The sequence below is a fragment of the Vombatus ursinus genome, unplaced genomic scaffold, assembly GCF_900497805.2.
Source record: "Vombatus ursinus unplaced genomic scaffold, bare-nosed wombat genome assembly UNPS02014832.1, whole genome shotgun sequence".
Lineage (NCBI taxonomy): Eukaryota > Metazoa > Chordata > Mammalia > Diprotodontia > Vombatidae > Vombatus > Vombatus ursinus.
In genome coordinates this window covers 44478498-44495238 of record NW_020954610.1, presented here as the reverse complement: position 1 = coordinate 44495238, position 16741 = coordinate 44478498, and the positions used below count along the sequence as shown (strand labels likewise).

Below are 16741 nucleotides of genomic sequence, written 5' to 3'. Positions count from 1 at the left end.
TCAGCTGGAAACCCTTCCCTAAACCACAAAGTCTCCACTCATGGTTTTGGAATCTCTCTCTTACTCACTGGCTAATGGAGAGAGTGGCGAATGGGCAGCTGAGGAGAGAAGAGTGCCTATTTCTTCTACAGTGATGAGAGGAGAGATGTTCCTGAATTCTTATGCTGATTTGGTGTGCAGCACCACTTTTGCTCATCTGGGCCAGAACACTTGCAAACATCAAGATTGGTTTGACAAAAATGATGGGGAAATTCAGAAGCTGGACAAGAACTCCACAGGGTTTACCAGCAGGATAGTTCATCCACTTCTAAGAAGACAGCATTTACCTACATCAAAAGTAAAGTACAAGCAAAGCTTAGAGAGATGCAGGATTCAGTTTTACACTGATAGTAACAATTCAAAGCACTTTTATGATGCTCTGAAGGCTATTCATAAATAGCACACAAATAGCTCATAGGCCAAAGACCTATGTTACATCTCAACTACTCAGTGCTGACGGAGCCACATTGATTAGTGACAAGGACTGATTCTGGAGAGATGGGCTAAACACTTCCATAGTGTTCTCAACAGACTGTTATCAACCAATGCTGAAACTATTGACCATATATCTCAGGTTGAAGTCAATACTTCTCTAGACAAACTTCCAACTGAAGAAGTTTCAAATGCCATTAGGTTCTTCTCATGTGGCAAAGCACCTGGTGCTGATTGCATTCCTGCTGAGATTTACATGTCAGGGGGTCCACAACTCATACAACAACTAACTGAAATCTCGGTTATCTGGCAAGAGGAGGTGATCCCCCAGGAGTTCAAGGACATCTCCATTGTCCATCTTTCTAAAGGTAAAGGAAATAGATTGTCCTGTGACAGTCACAGCGGGGTCACTTTCTTAGTCATTGACAGCAAAAATTCTTGCCAGAGTCCTACTTAATAGGCTGATCCTTCACCTAGAAGATGGTCATCTACCCTAAGCCAATGTGGTTTCAGAAAGAGCTAATTCGATATGGTGTTTGCTGCTTAACAACTCCAGGAGAAATGCCAGGAGCAGAACAGAGGTCAGTACATAACATATGTCAATTTGACCAAGGCCTTTGATGCTGTTAGTCATGAGGGCTTGTGGAAGATCATGGCAAAATTTGGTTGCCTGGAGAAGTTCAGTATTGTATGCCAGTTTCACAGTGGCTTGATTGCATGGGTTCTGGATAATGGACAATATTCTTGTGGTTTCCCAGTCACCAATGGAATGAAACAGGGATCAGTGGTTGCTATCATGCTTTTTAGCATGACATTTTCAGTGATGTTGTCAGACGCCTTCAACAAGGATGAAAAAAGACATCAAGGTAAGCCGCTATACATATGGTAAATTATTTAACTTGAAAAGGCTAAAAGCCATGACTAAAGTGAAAGGAGAGTTGGTGCATGACTCAGATGTTTGTGCACTCAGTGCAGCCTGAGGCTGAGAAGCAACAGAATATGAATAGATTCTCTGTCTCTTGTGTTAATTTTGGTCTGATGATTAACATCAAGAAAACAGAGGTTCTTCATTAGCCCACACTACACCATCCATATATGGAGCCATCAGTTACAGCAAATGGAGAAACTGTGGATGCTGCAGATAAATTCACTTACCTTGGTAGTATACTTTCCAGGGATGTACACATAGATGAAGAGGTTGACACACACATTGCTAGAGCTACCTCGTTGTATGGGAGGCTCTGAAGGAAAATGTGGAAGAGAAGAGGTATTAGGCTGCCTACCAAACTGAATGTGCTGACCTAATTTTTATGCCTGTGAAATCTGGGCAGTATATTGGGAAACTGAACCATTTCCACTTGAATTGTCTTAGGAAGATTCTGAAGATCACCTGGCAAAGCAAGGTACCAGACACTGAGGTCCATTCTTGAGCTGAACTGCCAAGCATTCAAACTCTATGGTAGAGAGCACAACAAGGATGGGTTGGCCATGTTGTTCAAATGCTAAACATTCATTTGCCTAAAAGATTGTTTTACAGAGGACTCACACAAGGCAAGCACTCACACAGAAGTGAAAAGAAGCAATATGAGGACACTCTCAAGGTTTCTCTGAAAAAACTTCGTAATCGATTGTGAGACATGGGAGACGCTGGTGCAGCACCATCCAGCATGGTGTGCCTTCATCAAAGAAGGCCCTGTGCTCTATAAGCAATGCAGAATTGCAGTGGCTCAAAAGAAACATGAGATGAAAAAATTTATAGCCATCTCCTCTCTAAATGATCATATGAATAATTTGTGCCCAACTGGTGGTAGAGCCTTTTAAGCTCGTATTAGTCTGATCAGCCACAGTCAAACACACTGCTTTGACCCTGACATAGTGATGTCATTTTGGTCTTCTTTGAGCACAAAGGACAACCACCACCTGTATGGTTCAATATCCCAGCTATAGCATATGTTAAATTGGCTTTTGTTAGTTGACCAAGGGGTAGTATTCTTTCTCCAGAAAAAGGCATTTTGAAGTCATAGATACCTGGCTTACATGCACATTTTTGAAACATAACCCTTTCATTAATTAGAGCATACCTACAGTTCCTATGAAAGACCATCTACATTTCAGTGATGACATTGGGCAAGTCAGTACTTCTTTTGTTCTCAGTTTCTTCAACTCTAAAGTGAGAGGGTCCCTTCCAGCTCTAAATCTTGTGAAATTATATCCTATGAGCCTACGAATTGGCTCAAAGTGAATTTTTTCCTGAGGTCTGAGTTAATTTTTTTTCCAAAATTCAAATGTACTCTTCAAAGAAAAAATCTGAGTCCCACAGAAATTAAAGAGTTTACCCAAAGTTAGAAAGTGAATGAATCATGCTGTGCTTCAGAGACACCTATCATGTTCTTGAAATATAGGAGAAAAAAATGTAGGACTTGGATGCAGGAGTTAAAAATCCCACTTTTGATACTTTAATTGCAGTTAAATGACTTGTCCAAGCTCACACAGCTATTAAATGTCTAAGGCCATATTTGAACTCAGGTCCTCCTGACTTCAGGGTCAGTGCTCTATCCACTGCACCACCTACCTGCTCCTTTGTAGTATCTTTCTAATAGGTTTATAATGAGGAGCAAATGAGATTTTGCATGCAATCTGCTTCCCACTAAATAAATTATCATCCCATTCTTCTAATCTTTTTAAATGGTCTTCATGCAGAAATGGTCCTGGTACATCACTATCTTGATAGCATTCTCTTGTGTATAATGGCCTACAGATTATTACACAAATGGGCATAATAACTTATTTTCATAGTTGAAGAAAAGTATTAGGATGTAAGCTCTTCTTCTGTAGTTTCACCAAAAGCATCCTTGGTATAACTCTGGTACCAGACAGAACAAGAAGGATGACATGTATGTTCATCATCCTGCTCCCACATAATTTTAATAACTTGTGATACATCTCTACATTTTGAAAGATTTTCATTCCATGTAGCTTGGAGTTGGCAATGCAATGGCAATACAACACATATGGCGATGTGTATTAAAAGATGTTAGTCATAAGTTTTTATGAACCAGTGTTTGGGTGATTCTGGTCAACAATTTGTGATTATCATCTATTTCTAGGACAGTTTATTGGTTGAGCTTTATATTTGTAATGTGGGGATTTGTTTTCTATTAGTCTATGAAAGGTAGGAAAACTTTGAATGTGTGGTTATATCTTGCTAGATATTTGGTAGTTGTTCAGTTTTTACAGCCTATAATAGCCTATAGCTTTCAATTGATAGTATAGACACTATTGCATAGTGTCTACTATTTCCTTGAATAATCTACATCGATCACTAAATTCCCTCCTTCAGGTTAATACTTCGGTGGCAATGACCAAGTCTTGAAATACCATCATAGATCCTTCTATTTGCAAACAGAAATCCTCATGACTCAGGCTTTTGTTTACCGACATATTATTAGCTAAGTTCATGCAGATGTCACCCATGGAGGGCCTTTTGATTCCCTTCTTGGATCTTAGCCATTTAATAGGGTCCATCTGGAAGTAAATCATTTTCAGTGACACTGTACAAATCCAATGGTATGTGCCTGTTGTCAGCCTTGATTATTACTTGGTGAAATGATGTCTGCTTGTTCAAAAAGTATGTCTAGAGGGTTTGGACCTGTTTATCATGTGCTTCTTATCTTTCTCTTCTTCTTCCTCCTCCTCCTCCTCCCCTTCCTCCTTTTTTTCATTGAAGTTCAGGTAAATATGGTTCTAGGACAAGTCACTCTTCTCCTATCACTCTTTTATATTTAATATTCAGAAGATTTTTTACAGAGATGGATAAAATGACTGCTTTTTTGTAGTTGAATAAAAAGGATGGGTAGGCTCACAACAACCAGCATAGTGGGGAAAGCACTGGATTTAGGGTCAAAATATCTGTATTAAAATCCCTGTTCTACTCTTTACTATATGGTGTCCTTGGGAAAATCACATCCTCCCTACATTTCAGTTTCCTCACAATTAAAATGAGGCATTTGGACGAGATGGTCTCCAAGGTTCCTTCCAGCTGTAAATATATGATACTATGATCTTTGAGATGACTCTAATAGAAGATGGTAACAGTGATGATATGTAAAAAAGAGTTGAATATAATGAACTCCAAAGTTAGATTATACTTTTTCTGCTAGATCTTTGTATTTTGAAAGCTTTGCAATGTTTTATTATTTATTTTTCTTTTCATGTTATTATTGCCATAATATAGTATTGATATAACATAGTAATATTGTTATGATATTTCTAATGCTACTTAGACTCTGGCTAAGTTTTGTTACACCCTATGTGTAACAAAACCTGAATCTGAAATATCAGGAACACGTTACCCCTGCTGTATTTGAAGAATGAAGTGCATGCCCCCTCCCTTTCTCCTCTCTCCTCTCTCCTCTTGCCTTCCTTCCTTCCTTCTTCCTATTCTGCTCCTTCTTCCCTTTTAATTTTCTCCTTCTGCCTCTCATTTCCCTTCCCTTCTTCTCCCCCTCCTCCTTCCCTCATTGGCCATATGAGAGAAGCAGTAGCTTTGTGATCTAAGGAAGAGGCTTCAGCTAGATGAGAAGCAAGAGTTCCAAAAGGTCAAGAGTAGGAGATGTAGGGGTGCAGTTTCTTACTGGCATAAACCCCTGGTCATACTTCTTGGTCCTTGACTGACAACACCTTTCTGTTCTTCTGAGAGTTCTAGCACATGGTCCCTATTTGTCTTGTACTGGAAAGACCATCTCAAATCCTGAGACATTTTTAAGCAGTGTGACTTAACCTCTTGGAGCCTGTTTTTTTTTTCAACATTGACTACCCCGTAGGGCCACTATGAAGGTAGAATTTTGTAAACCTTAAGGAGACATGCACGTGAGTTGTTGTTGTTGTTGTTGTTGTTAACTTGATCCTTCCACCACCTTTTTTCTTCTAACCAGGGTTTCTCTCTCCTTGGTCTCCTATAGACCAGGATGTAGTTCCTGAAAACTTATGTCTTACTCTTCTGTGTCTGAAGCAAGTATACTACTCTTCGGAATTTTTTGAGGTTGGTGGAGGTTTTCATTATCAACAGGCAAGAAGCAGAAAGTTTAAAAATATGCTTTATTTTATCATCCCACACTCATACTTGGTGAGAAAAGTTGGTAGCAGACACACACACACACACACACACACACACACACCCACACACACGCACACACACACGGTTTTATGTATTCCCCGTAAAGTGGGGAAGTCAGATTCATTAGAAGAAATTCATTTTCAGAGGAAAATCCAACAATAGTACTTTCTTCACAGAAGGTATGGCAGGAGATCCAGAGTGAAGAGGAGAGTAGCCACCGCCCTTTCCCCAACTCCAAGGGCTGGAGGTTAGGAGCCTTAAACCCAAAGTGGGCATCACTGCCTAGGACTAGGAGGGGATAAGTGACAGTGATTGGAGGAAAGGAGAGAAAAAGCTCCACGGGTGTGTTCACCTTTCCTCCTTCACCATTGCCAGTTCTAACATTGCAAACCAACCCTAGGACAAGGTATGCAAGGATTGGGGAGAGACAAAAGGGGACTTGGCATCAGGCAGCAGAGGAAACGAGAGAAGAAAAGACTGGAAAAGAAGAATTACAGGATCAAAGATTTAGGGCTAGAAGGGACCTTAGAGATAATCTAGTCCAACTAGTACATTTTGCTGATGAAAAATTGAGGTACAGAGAGATCACACAGGTAGGAAATGGCAGAGCTAGCATTTGAACCCAAGATCCTCTGACTCCATATTTGGTGCCAATGCACAATACCGTTCTATGATCGTTGCCTCTCAAATCCCAAGTTATGGAAGCATGGAAGGAGTAAAGATTTGCCTATGGCAATTAGACTTTTGGACTAGGGTAGCTTTTCCAAGGAGAGTAATTCATATGTAAGAGAAATGTATACACACATAACTACAACTATATATATAGACACATGTATATATAGACATGCACACACATAAGAATATATATAATGTATATATATATATACACATATATGTGTGTGTATGCATGTATTTTGTATAAAACAAGTCCGTTGCATCACATATTTAGAGTTGGAAGAGACCTCAGAGACCGTCTAATCCAATCCCCTTATTTTAGAGATGAAGAAACTGAGGCCCAACAAAGTTAAGTGCTCAAGGGCACTCAAGAAATAAGGGGTATAGGTAGTTATTGTTTGTTGTTATTCAGTCGTGTCTGACTCTGTGACCCCGTTTGGGGTTTTCTTGGCAAAGATATCGGGGTGGTTTGCCATTTCCTTCTCTAGCTCATTTTACAGATGAGGAAACTGAGGCAAGCAGGGTTAAGTGACTTGCTCAGGGTCACCCAGTTAGTAAGTGTCTGGGGCCTGATTTGAATTTAGGTCTTCCTGATTCCAAGCCCTACACTCTATCCACTGCATCACCTAGCTGTCTTGGTATTTGAACCCAATTCCTCTGACTGTAGAAAAAGTCACTCCTCCCATAATACCATACTGTCTATTCATTGTGTCATGAGAGTATTTATACTATTGAAGAAAACACTCATTATAATTTTAAAATTCCATTGTGTTTCTTAAATAATAAGAGTTTTTTAAATGGTTTCATCTCAAACACAGTATTTTTCATGACAAATGTTTGGGAGAAATTTTTTAGGACATTTACAACCATCCTTCTCAGATGTGATTCTAGCAAGACAGATCATGGATGTAGGCAATCTAAAAATAGACTTGTCTGCTTTCTTTTTTTTCCCTTCTGGCTTTCCTAGTGTATTCTCATTGTTCTTGTCCCCTTCTGCCCCATCTGAGAGGGATGCTTAGTCTGAGGTTACAGCTGCAGAACTTAAAAGCCAAGCTGTTAAATACATTTCTGTTTTTTTCTCCCACATCTCCCTGCTTGGCTGCAGGATCTTTCTTCGCCTGATTTCAAAGTTTGTTCCAAAACTAGCAATTGTGTGAGAACTTAGTGTAATGTTGGCATGTGGGCTTTTGCAGTGGTCATATGTGTCTGGCTCTGTGACAATTTGTGTTCAGGTGTGTGTGTGTGTGTGTGTGTGTGTGTGTGTATCTATACACACACATACCACACATACATATATGCATGTATATATAGTGCTGATTCAGTAAATTCAGTCAAATTATTTGATATTACAAAAATAAAATAACTAGTTGTTTACCCTACTTCCCCTTTTTTTGTAGCAGACCTGTGATTTTATTGAAATAGGGCAGGAGTCTCTCAATCACGGATAGGGAACCTATGGCCTCGAGGCCACATGTAGTCCTCTAGGTCCTCAAGTCAAGCCCTTTGACTGAATCCAAACTTCACAGAAGTGAATAGTGTGAATGGGTATGTTTCACAGAAATGAAAGCCACACTTGAGGACCTAGAGGGCCACATGTGGACTTGAGGCCACAGGTTCCCTACCTCTGCTCTAAATCCTTTTGATTATGCATCCCAATATGTCCATATTTACTTATTTACAATAAATTACATGCATGTACTACCATGCTGTTAATAATGAACATTATATAACTTATTCAAAATGGAAATTAAGAATGATGAGATAAATATGAAATAGTATTTTCTCCTGAAATCAGTGAAGAGCTACTGGGATTTATTGAGCAGAAAAATGCCATGGAGAGACCTCATTTTGACAGGGATATGGATGATGGATTAGAAAGGGCAGAGACACGAAGCAGGGAAATCAATTAGGAGACTATTGTAATAGTCCAGGTAAGAAGTAATAGTGAGAGACTGAACTGGATTGGTGGCTGTGTGAGTGAAGAGAAGGGAATGAAAGCTAGAAATGTGAAAGCTATTGATTGGATATATAGGATAAGTAGGAATGAGGAATCTAAGATACTATCAAAGTTGTCAAAGTGAGAGACTAGAAAGATGGCGGTACCCTTGACAGAACTGGACTGTTTGGGAGGGCTGTGGATTTCAGGAAGAAATGTATTTCACAACCATGTCTCATTTTCCCATGGGAATCATTCTGTTTCACCAAATGAAAAGTTGGAGAAGCTTTCCCTTGACACTCGCTGCCCTGGAGCCAGAGCCCACTTTCCAAGGGGTATCTACTGCACTGAAAAGGTCATCTAGGGCAGACACAATAAACACACTGCCTGTGGGCCACAGGCACCTGCAAAACTCTGGAGTGCTGCTGTGCAATTGGGAAATATTTGACAAAAAAATAAAATATAATAAAACTTAGATAACATCATATTTTAAAACTAAGTTAATATTCAGTTACAGAGGTCTTTATGTATGGATTAGTGACCCTGCTTCTTACTGCTGATCTAGGTAGGAAACATGTTGAAGGGGTGCACATTTTCCCAATGGCACCCATGTCACTATTGTAGATCCCATGAAGCAGTTAGGTGATGCTCTGCCATCAGCTGCACTGGAAATCTTGTGGTTCCTCACTCTCACTCATCCCACATATGCAGTCCTGTGACCCATTTTGTTTTGTATGCCTTCTCAATGTCATCCTTCATGTAACTCTCCTTCTATCCACTTGCAAATCACAATTCTAGTTACCTCTATCTATACTATTGCAATCATCTGCTCATTGATTTCGCTGCCTCACATCTTTCCTCAATCCAATCCATCCTCCATTCAGTTGCCAGAGTGATTTTTCTAAAGCGTACGTCTGATTTTGGGACCCACCTGCTTTGTGAGCTCCATTGGCTCCCTGTTACTTCTAGGATCTTCTATTTGCCATGAAAAGCTCTTCATACCCTGGCCCCATCCTACCTTCCCAGTCTTCCTACTATTGCCATCAACAATACTATCTCCTTTAGCAGCAACAACAAGAATATGTTGAACACCTACCACCTTAAATATATTTAAAGAGGCGAAAGCAATAAACACATGGTCCCTACTCTCAAAGAATTTATAGTCTAGCTGGAGACTAGCTTGAATAACAACACAGATAATAAGATAAATAAATGTTAAGTGTCAAATGAGTGATACAATAAATGAATGTCATGAGAAGTAAGAGAAATGCTACTGTGGAGCAAAATGATTGGTTAGGAAAATATTAACCCCAGACCTGGCTCCTGAAGGAACACTAGGATCTAGATAATCAGAAAAGGTGGGCAGGAGTATATTCCAGGCAGGAGATACTATGCAGTCAAAAGCATGGAGATGGATATTCAAATGGCTTATTGCCAGGACATTGAGTTGTTCAATTCAGGTAGAGAGAGAATTTCTGTGGGGGCATGGTGGATATATAACATGGAAGAAGTACCAGCTTTCTGACCATTTCTACTTGACCTAGATAAGGTCTTCACTCACTGAATGACAGAATTTCAGAGTTGAAAAAGACCACCATTAAATGCATTGAATCCATTGAAACAAAACAAGTCCTGAGGAATTCCCATCTTTTACATTCTAAGTTTGTCCTTATGAGAATAGCGTTTCCTTTGACCCATCTAGAGATAGGCATTGATAGACCAACAATAATAGAAGAGAGACATCACCGCCACCAAATGCATTCAATTAAGAGATCTTTAGCAACTTTGGACAGGGCAGTTTCTATTGATGATTAGGTAAGAAGCCAGATTGCAGAGGGTTTAGAAGAGAGGAAGGAAGAGGAAGTAGAGACAGTGCCTGGAGGCAATTTTATCAAGGAGTTTGAGATTGGGAAGAAAGATATAAAATGAGAGCCAGTGAGGGTGGTAGGATCCAGTGAATTTTTATTTTGTTTGCTTGCTTGCTTTTGGTTCTTTGTTTTTTTTTTTTTTTTTTTTTTTAGAGGTGCATGAGATTTGGGCACTTTTGAAGGCAGAAGGAAGGAATCAGTAGAAAAAGATTGAAGATAAAGGGGTTAAGGATAATAAAAGAGACCTCCACCTGGAATCAAGGGTACATGTGGAGGGAAGGAGGAGAATCATCTCTTCCTGAGAAACTGGAGGAGAGGAAATAATGGGGAATTATGTGAAGGGGTTGTGAGACGGGAAGGAAGAGTTTGTAGATGTGTAGAAGAATAGAGGAAGCTCATGGTGAATGGTCCTGGTTTTCACAGCAGTGTAAGAGGTAAAGTCCTCAGCTGAGAGTGTGGAGTAAGAACATGCATGCTGTGTGGAGGTGATACTGAGATGAAAAGGTTTCAAAATGCCACTGTGGTGAGTGGCACAGAGAATCATTTGCAATGGGGTGAAAGGATTGCCTTGTTGCAATGACGGTCCTGTTGAGATTAGATAACATACATTTGTAATAGACTGAGTCAGGATGTTTATGTGGTTTCCTGAACTTCTATTATGCAGCATTTGAGTAAGAGTAGAAGAGGCAGATGGTGGGAATAATTCAGGATATGAGTAACTTATAGGAGAAAGGATCAAGAGAAGAGGGTAGAAGACAGAATAAAATTTGACTGGTTCATTAAGAGGTCAATATTGGGAACAGGGGAGAGCGTAGCCTGAGCAGTTTTGATGGTGTGATGTAATGATGTGTGAAGAGCTAGAGGCCTTAGTGAGAATAATGAAAAAGTGTAGGTGGAATAAGTCATAGGCAGAGATGAAGTTTATGATCAGATAAAATAATTTTGGCATTCTTAATTATGTGTATATATATATATATATATACACACACATGTGGATTATGGTAATGTTAAGAGTTTGACCTTCCCTGTATGTAGTTGAGATGGAGCAGAAGAGCGGATCATAGGAATCGAATAGATTGAAGAATTGGAAGGTTAGGGTATTAAAAGATTTGTTACCTTATTTGCAAATAAATTTGTTTCAGAATTTCACTGGCAATAAAGTGGTTTTGCTTTCTTTTTGAATGGAGAGATACTTGTAAAAGTAGCCACCTTCCCTTAAGAAAAAGTAACCCAGACATTGAGAAATTTATTCTATGGCCATAAGCAAATCATTATCTACTCATGAAGTCAGGCAATCATTGAAAACTTTGTATCATGAGTTGTTATTAGCTGATTAAGTAGTGTGATAACCCAGTTTTATAACCAACAACAACAACAACAACAACAAAAACCCTGTAATCACAACAGCCATCATTAACTCTCTTGAAGGCATAAAATATTAAATTTTTTTTATATCTGTGCTTTTCACATTTGGCCTTCCTGTTTTTCTACATAAAAAATTTCATTTAAAATAGATGTAAGAGGACTACGCAATTAGATTTATATTTTAAAAGCCCAAGAAATAATAAAGGATACTGATACTCCTAAACAGCATGAAAGATAATACCTATTATCATTATTGTTATAAATGATCCATATGCTTGTGAAATTCAGTATAATTCAATTCACTAAGTATTTACTAAGCATTTACTATGGGGCAGTCGGTGTGCTAGATGCTGTGGACATAAATACAAAAATGAAAACAGTCCCCGCCCTCCCTAAGTCCCTGTAAGGAACTTACATCCAAATGGTTCTGTTGAATAAGTACTAGGCTAAATGTAAAGTTCCTGTTGGACCCAGGTCCCACACCTGTCACTGTAAGACATTCAATTCAATTTGATGCACATTCATTAAGTAGCTACTATATTCAAGGCCATATGCTAGGTGGTGAAGATGCCAAGATGAATTAGACATGGTCCCTGCTGTCAAAAAGATTATAAAATAGTAGGAGAAATAAGGTCAATACACAAGTGACTATACTACAAAACATAGTGTGATTGACTGCATGGGAAAATTACAAAGTACTGGATGGCAGATAAAATTGGGGCATCAAGGAAAAACTTCTTAGGGAAGTTGACATTGAAGTAGGGTCTTGAAGGATGGGTTTGGATTTCACCATTCAGAGATGAAGGAGAGCATTCCAGGCATAGTAGATGATACAATGAGCAGTTGCAGGGAAGTCGGAAAGGTGTGTCACATTTGGGAAATGACAGGTAACTTAGTTTGTGAGGATCATAGAGTACATGAATGAGAGTAGTATGAATTAAGGCTGGAGAGACAGGTTGGAGCCAGATTGGAGAGATTAGATTGGAGCCAGATTGGAAAGTTCTTTGAATGCTAGGCAAAATTCAGTTAGTGCATTAGTTTCCTTCTTTAGTAAACTGAGTTTTGTAATGCTTGCCATATCCACAAAGGTCAATTGATTAATTGTAGGGAATGACTTAGTGAAAATAAGCCCCATACAATTCAAACTAATATTAATATCCCTGATTTGTTTCAGCAAATATTACGTCATTCCCGAGAAAACTCAACCAAGGTTATATTCCTCATTACCGACGGCTATTCCAATGGGGGAGACCCTCGGCCAATTGCAGCTTCACTACGTGATTTTGGAGTGGAGATCTTTACTTTTGGTATATGGCAGGGGAACATCCGAGAGCTGAATGACATGGCTTCCACCCCAAAGGAAGAACACTGCTATTTGCTTCACAGTTTTGAAGAATTTGAGGCATTAGCTCGTCGAGCACTTCATGAAGGTAATAAGAAATTTCTAAATCCAAGGTGACCCAACTACAGTAACTTTATTAATATGCTTTAAGGGACTCATCTTTTCACTAATCTCATTTTAAGTAATAGCCACATACTCAAAATAATGACAAAGGTCTTTAATTTTACACGTGTGCGTATGTATATATGTCTACATATGTGTATTTACACACATTTATATTTATGGGCATGTATGTATGTATGCATTTGTATACACACACATATTTATCTTATGCATGTAATAAAATTTAGTCTCCATCAAAAGTTCTAACCTGGGGTCCATTAACTTGATTTTTTAATATGTTGAGAACTATATTCAGTATATTTTTTCCCCTTATAATCAGGTATATTTTATCTTATGCATTTAAAAAATTGTCCTGAGGAGAGGTCCATAGGTTTTGGCATACTTCCAAAGAGGTCCAGGACACAAAAAAGGTTAAGAAACTCTCGACTACATGTATATGTTATCTTTCATAAATGACTATCAAAGTTCTCATCAATTGTTAGGAGTGTATGTGCTTAAACTTGTTTTCCCAGTAGTTATGGCGGATTCATGTTGATCTCTTCACACTTTGTTACATAGCCTTCCTTGACTTATCGAAAAAAAAATGGGTCAAAGGGAAAGAACAAATAATAGAAAACATATTACCTTAAACCTAATAACAACATGAATATAACACATTAATATTTATGGAATATTGCTAGAGCTATGCCTGTAAGTAGATTTATAGTTCTGAATGTACCCTAATGTGAGAAAGTGAAAAAAATCATAAATTATTACTATTTAGAGAAATTTAAATTTTAACAATCATATGCCAAAGGAAAGCACAGCAGAAATTTAAAAAAAAATAAGAAAGATGAACTAGTTAGAGAATTTTAAAACTGAAATGATAAGCAAAGAAGAGCTGAATTTTTAAAAACTCTTAATACAAAGGTAAATATAACTAGTAAATATCATCTAAATCAGAAAAAATAAGTCCCAGCAAATATGAAGAAAATAAGGAAAATTTAAGAGACTGTTAGGTAGACCTAGCTCCCCCAAATTGAGAATTTTTAAATAAATGGATGAACACTTAAATTATAAGCATTTAAATGGACAGAACAGGAAATATGCCAGCTCAATAAATGAATTTCATGAGGAAAACTAAATAGACCACTGAGGCACCAGAAGTTGGTGGATTCACAGTTCAATTTGATCAAGCATTTGAAGAGGAAACAATCATGTTTTATAAATTATTTTTGAACATAGAGAAAATGGTATCTTACGTTTTAATTTTGATGAGATAAATATGGTTCTAATCCCTAAAACTGTCAAAGATAATGAAGCAAAAGAACATATTATCCTCAAAAAATAATTATGCAAAAATTACAATCTGTTCTGGAAAACACAAAACTCAAACATATTTTCTAAATCATTCATTATAATTAACTGAAGTTTATGCCTAATTAGGAATGCAGGGATGGTTTGTTTAAGTTTTAGGAAACAGTATAATAATTAGGAGTTACTAGGGAGTTCCTTATGTCAATGAAATCAAAAGTTCTGTCGCTATTCCTATAGTAAAACATATCCATGAGAAAACTTATATATCATTTGATTATATCAATATAGCAAATTTATTAAAATGCCACATCTACTTGTTTAAAAAATTAAGAAGTATAAAAACAGAAATATCTTTTCCTTAATACGATAACAAGTACCTATTTGGGACTCAGCTTCATTTTTCTTCTTCCAGCTTCAATTGTGGATGCTCTCAGGACAAAGTGGCTCACTTGAGTCCTGCATAAGGATGTCGGTACACGTTGCTTCCACCACGTTTGATTGTTTTACACACAGCTCAAAACCTTTGGCCATTCTGCTCTACAGTGTTTGACAAATGAGTATTCTAAACTAGTGTTCCACTTGACTGCTTTATCTATATTCCTGGCAAGGACATGATGTCAATAATACTTAAAAATGCTGATCCTATTTAAGTTCATTTGTAAATTTAATGTAATACTATAAAAATGTCAATGGCTTCTTCACAAAATCAGATGAAATTATAATAAAGTCTATGTGAGAGAACAAATTAATAAGAATATAAAGGAGATTTGTGAAGAAAATTGAGTTTGGAGGACTTATACTACCAGTTTTCAAATTATATTATAAAACTGGATTAAAAAATTGTTCATTGGAATAGAATAGGTAATCTAGGATTACAAAGACTACTGTAACCTTCTATACAAAATTATAACTAAATAAGCTAATGTTTAATGAAGTCAGAATTATGAAATATTCAGAGAATAAGTCATTTAACAAAAACTATTGAGAAAATTGAATAGTATGAAATGATGAAAAATACAAATTACTTATAAAATTAAAATAAAATTGTATATTTATCTTAATTATGGAAAGAAATAAAATTATTATTGATCAAATAAATAGAAGAAATATTGGAGACCAAATAGAAGGATTTTCTCATTCAAAAATAAATGTTTTGTTTACTTTTTTTTTTGCAGAGCAAAAGATACAATATCCAGAATAAAAAAAGAAAAACAAACAGATTACAGGGGAGAAAACTATGTGATAATTATGTCAAATAAAAATTTAACATCCAAAAACCTTTAAGAAACTGACTCAAATTTAAGAGTAATACCACTTTCCCAATAGATAAATAGTCAAAGATTCTGAATAAGCAATTCTCTAAGGAAGAAGCACAATTTATTAAGAACTATCTGAAAATAACACTAATAACTGATATTATATAGCCCTTTCAGGATTGCAAAGCATTTTACATAAATCACCTCATTTTAGTCTTTTGAGTCCTGTAAACATGATTAATATGGAAATATGTTTTACATGATTGCACATATATAACCGATTTCAAATTGCTTACTGTTTTAGGAAGAGGAGAGGGAAGGAGAAAAATTTGGAACTAAGAATTTTGTAAAAATGAATGTTAAAAATTGTCTGTATGTATAATTGGAAAAAATGAAATACTATTTTAAAAAAGAGACCTGTAAAATAAGTAATATAGATTTCCATTTTACAGAAGAAGAAACAGTCTCTGAAGTTAGGTGACTTGCTTGTGGTCACACAATTAGTACATATTGGAGGTAGGATTTGAACTAGGGCTGTCTTTGCTCTAAGCCTAGAACTTTTTCTTATAATCAATGGTATTCCAATTTAATACAACTCTGATGTGCATAAGATTAGCAAAAGATAAAATTCTTTATCGGCAGGATTGTGCAGAAGCATGCACTTTATATTAGATTCTTAGTGAAGTTATGCATTAGGCCTTTTAAATGTAGAATGCAATCTGGTGATATGCTGTAAGGGTTATAAAATCAATCATACTCTTTGACCCAGTGATCCCACTAGGAAGGTAAACTAACAATTTTATTAAAAGGGGGAAATATTCAGAGGCTTTATTCAACATCAAGTACTGGAAAAAAAATCCGTATGTCCAATCACTTGGGAATTGCTGAATATAATTTTTTTCTGACAATACAATTTCATTGCAGCATAAGATTGTAAATATAATGAATATGGATAACTATAAAAAGATTCATATGTAGTTATACAGTGTGAATTAAGGAGAATTAGAACTATATCCAATATGGCTACAATTATGGGTGAGATGGGTTGAGGAAGGTGTTGATCAGGTGATCAGTTGCATTCTCTCCCAGTCTGCTTAAAATGTAAGAGAAAAGTAATGGAAAAATGAACATTGAGGTCTTAAACAAGTGTAACAAGGGGTTCACATCTCCTTATTTATTCCTTATTACCTTTCAGCCAGGCTGGCTGAAAGATCAACCACATCAAGCAAGACAGGAGACAGCTGAGGAGGGTGAAGTCTAGTAGTAGTATGTAGAATGAAAGGGGGGTGGGGA

At 37.1% G+C, this 16741-nt stretch overlaps 1 protein-coding gene across 1 annotated transcript in view; it reads left to right on the top strand.

The window, feature by feature from the left end:
• The window catches only part of SVEP1 (sushi, von Willebrand factor type A, EGF and pentraxin domain containing 1), a 318257-nt gene that overhangs the window by 42830 nt on the left and 258686 nt on the right, over positions 1–16741 (top strand). The window contains exon 2 of the mRNA XM_027839092.1: positions 12606–12861. Coding sequence (XP_027694893.1) covers positions 12606–12861 — 256 coding nt within the window. The remainder of the gene's footprint in view (positions 1–12605; positions 12862–16741) is intronic.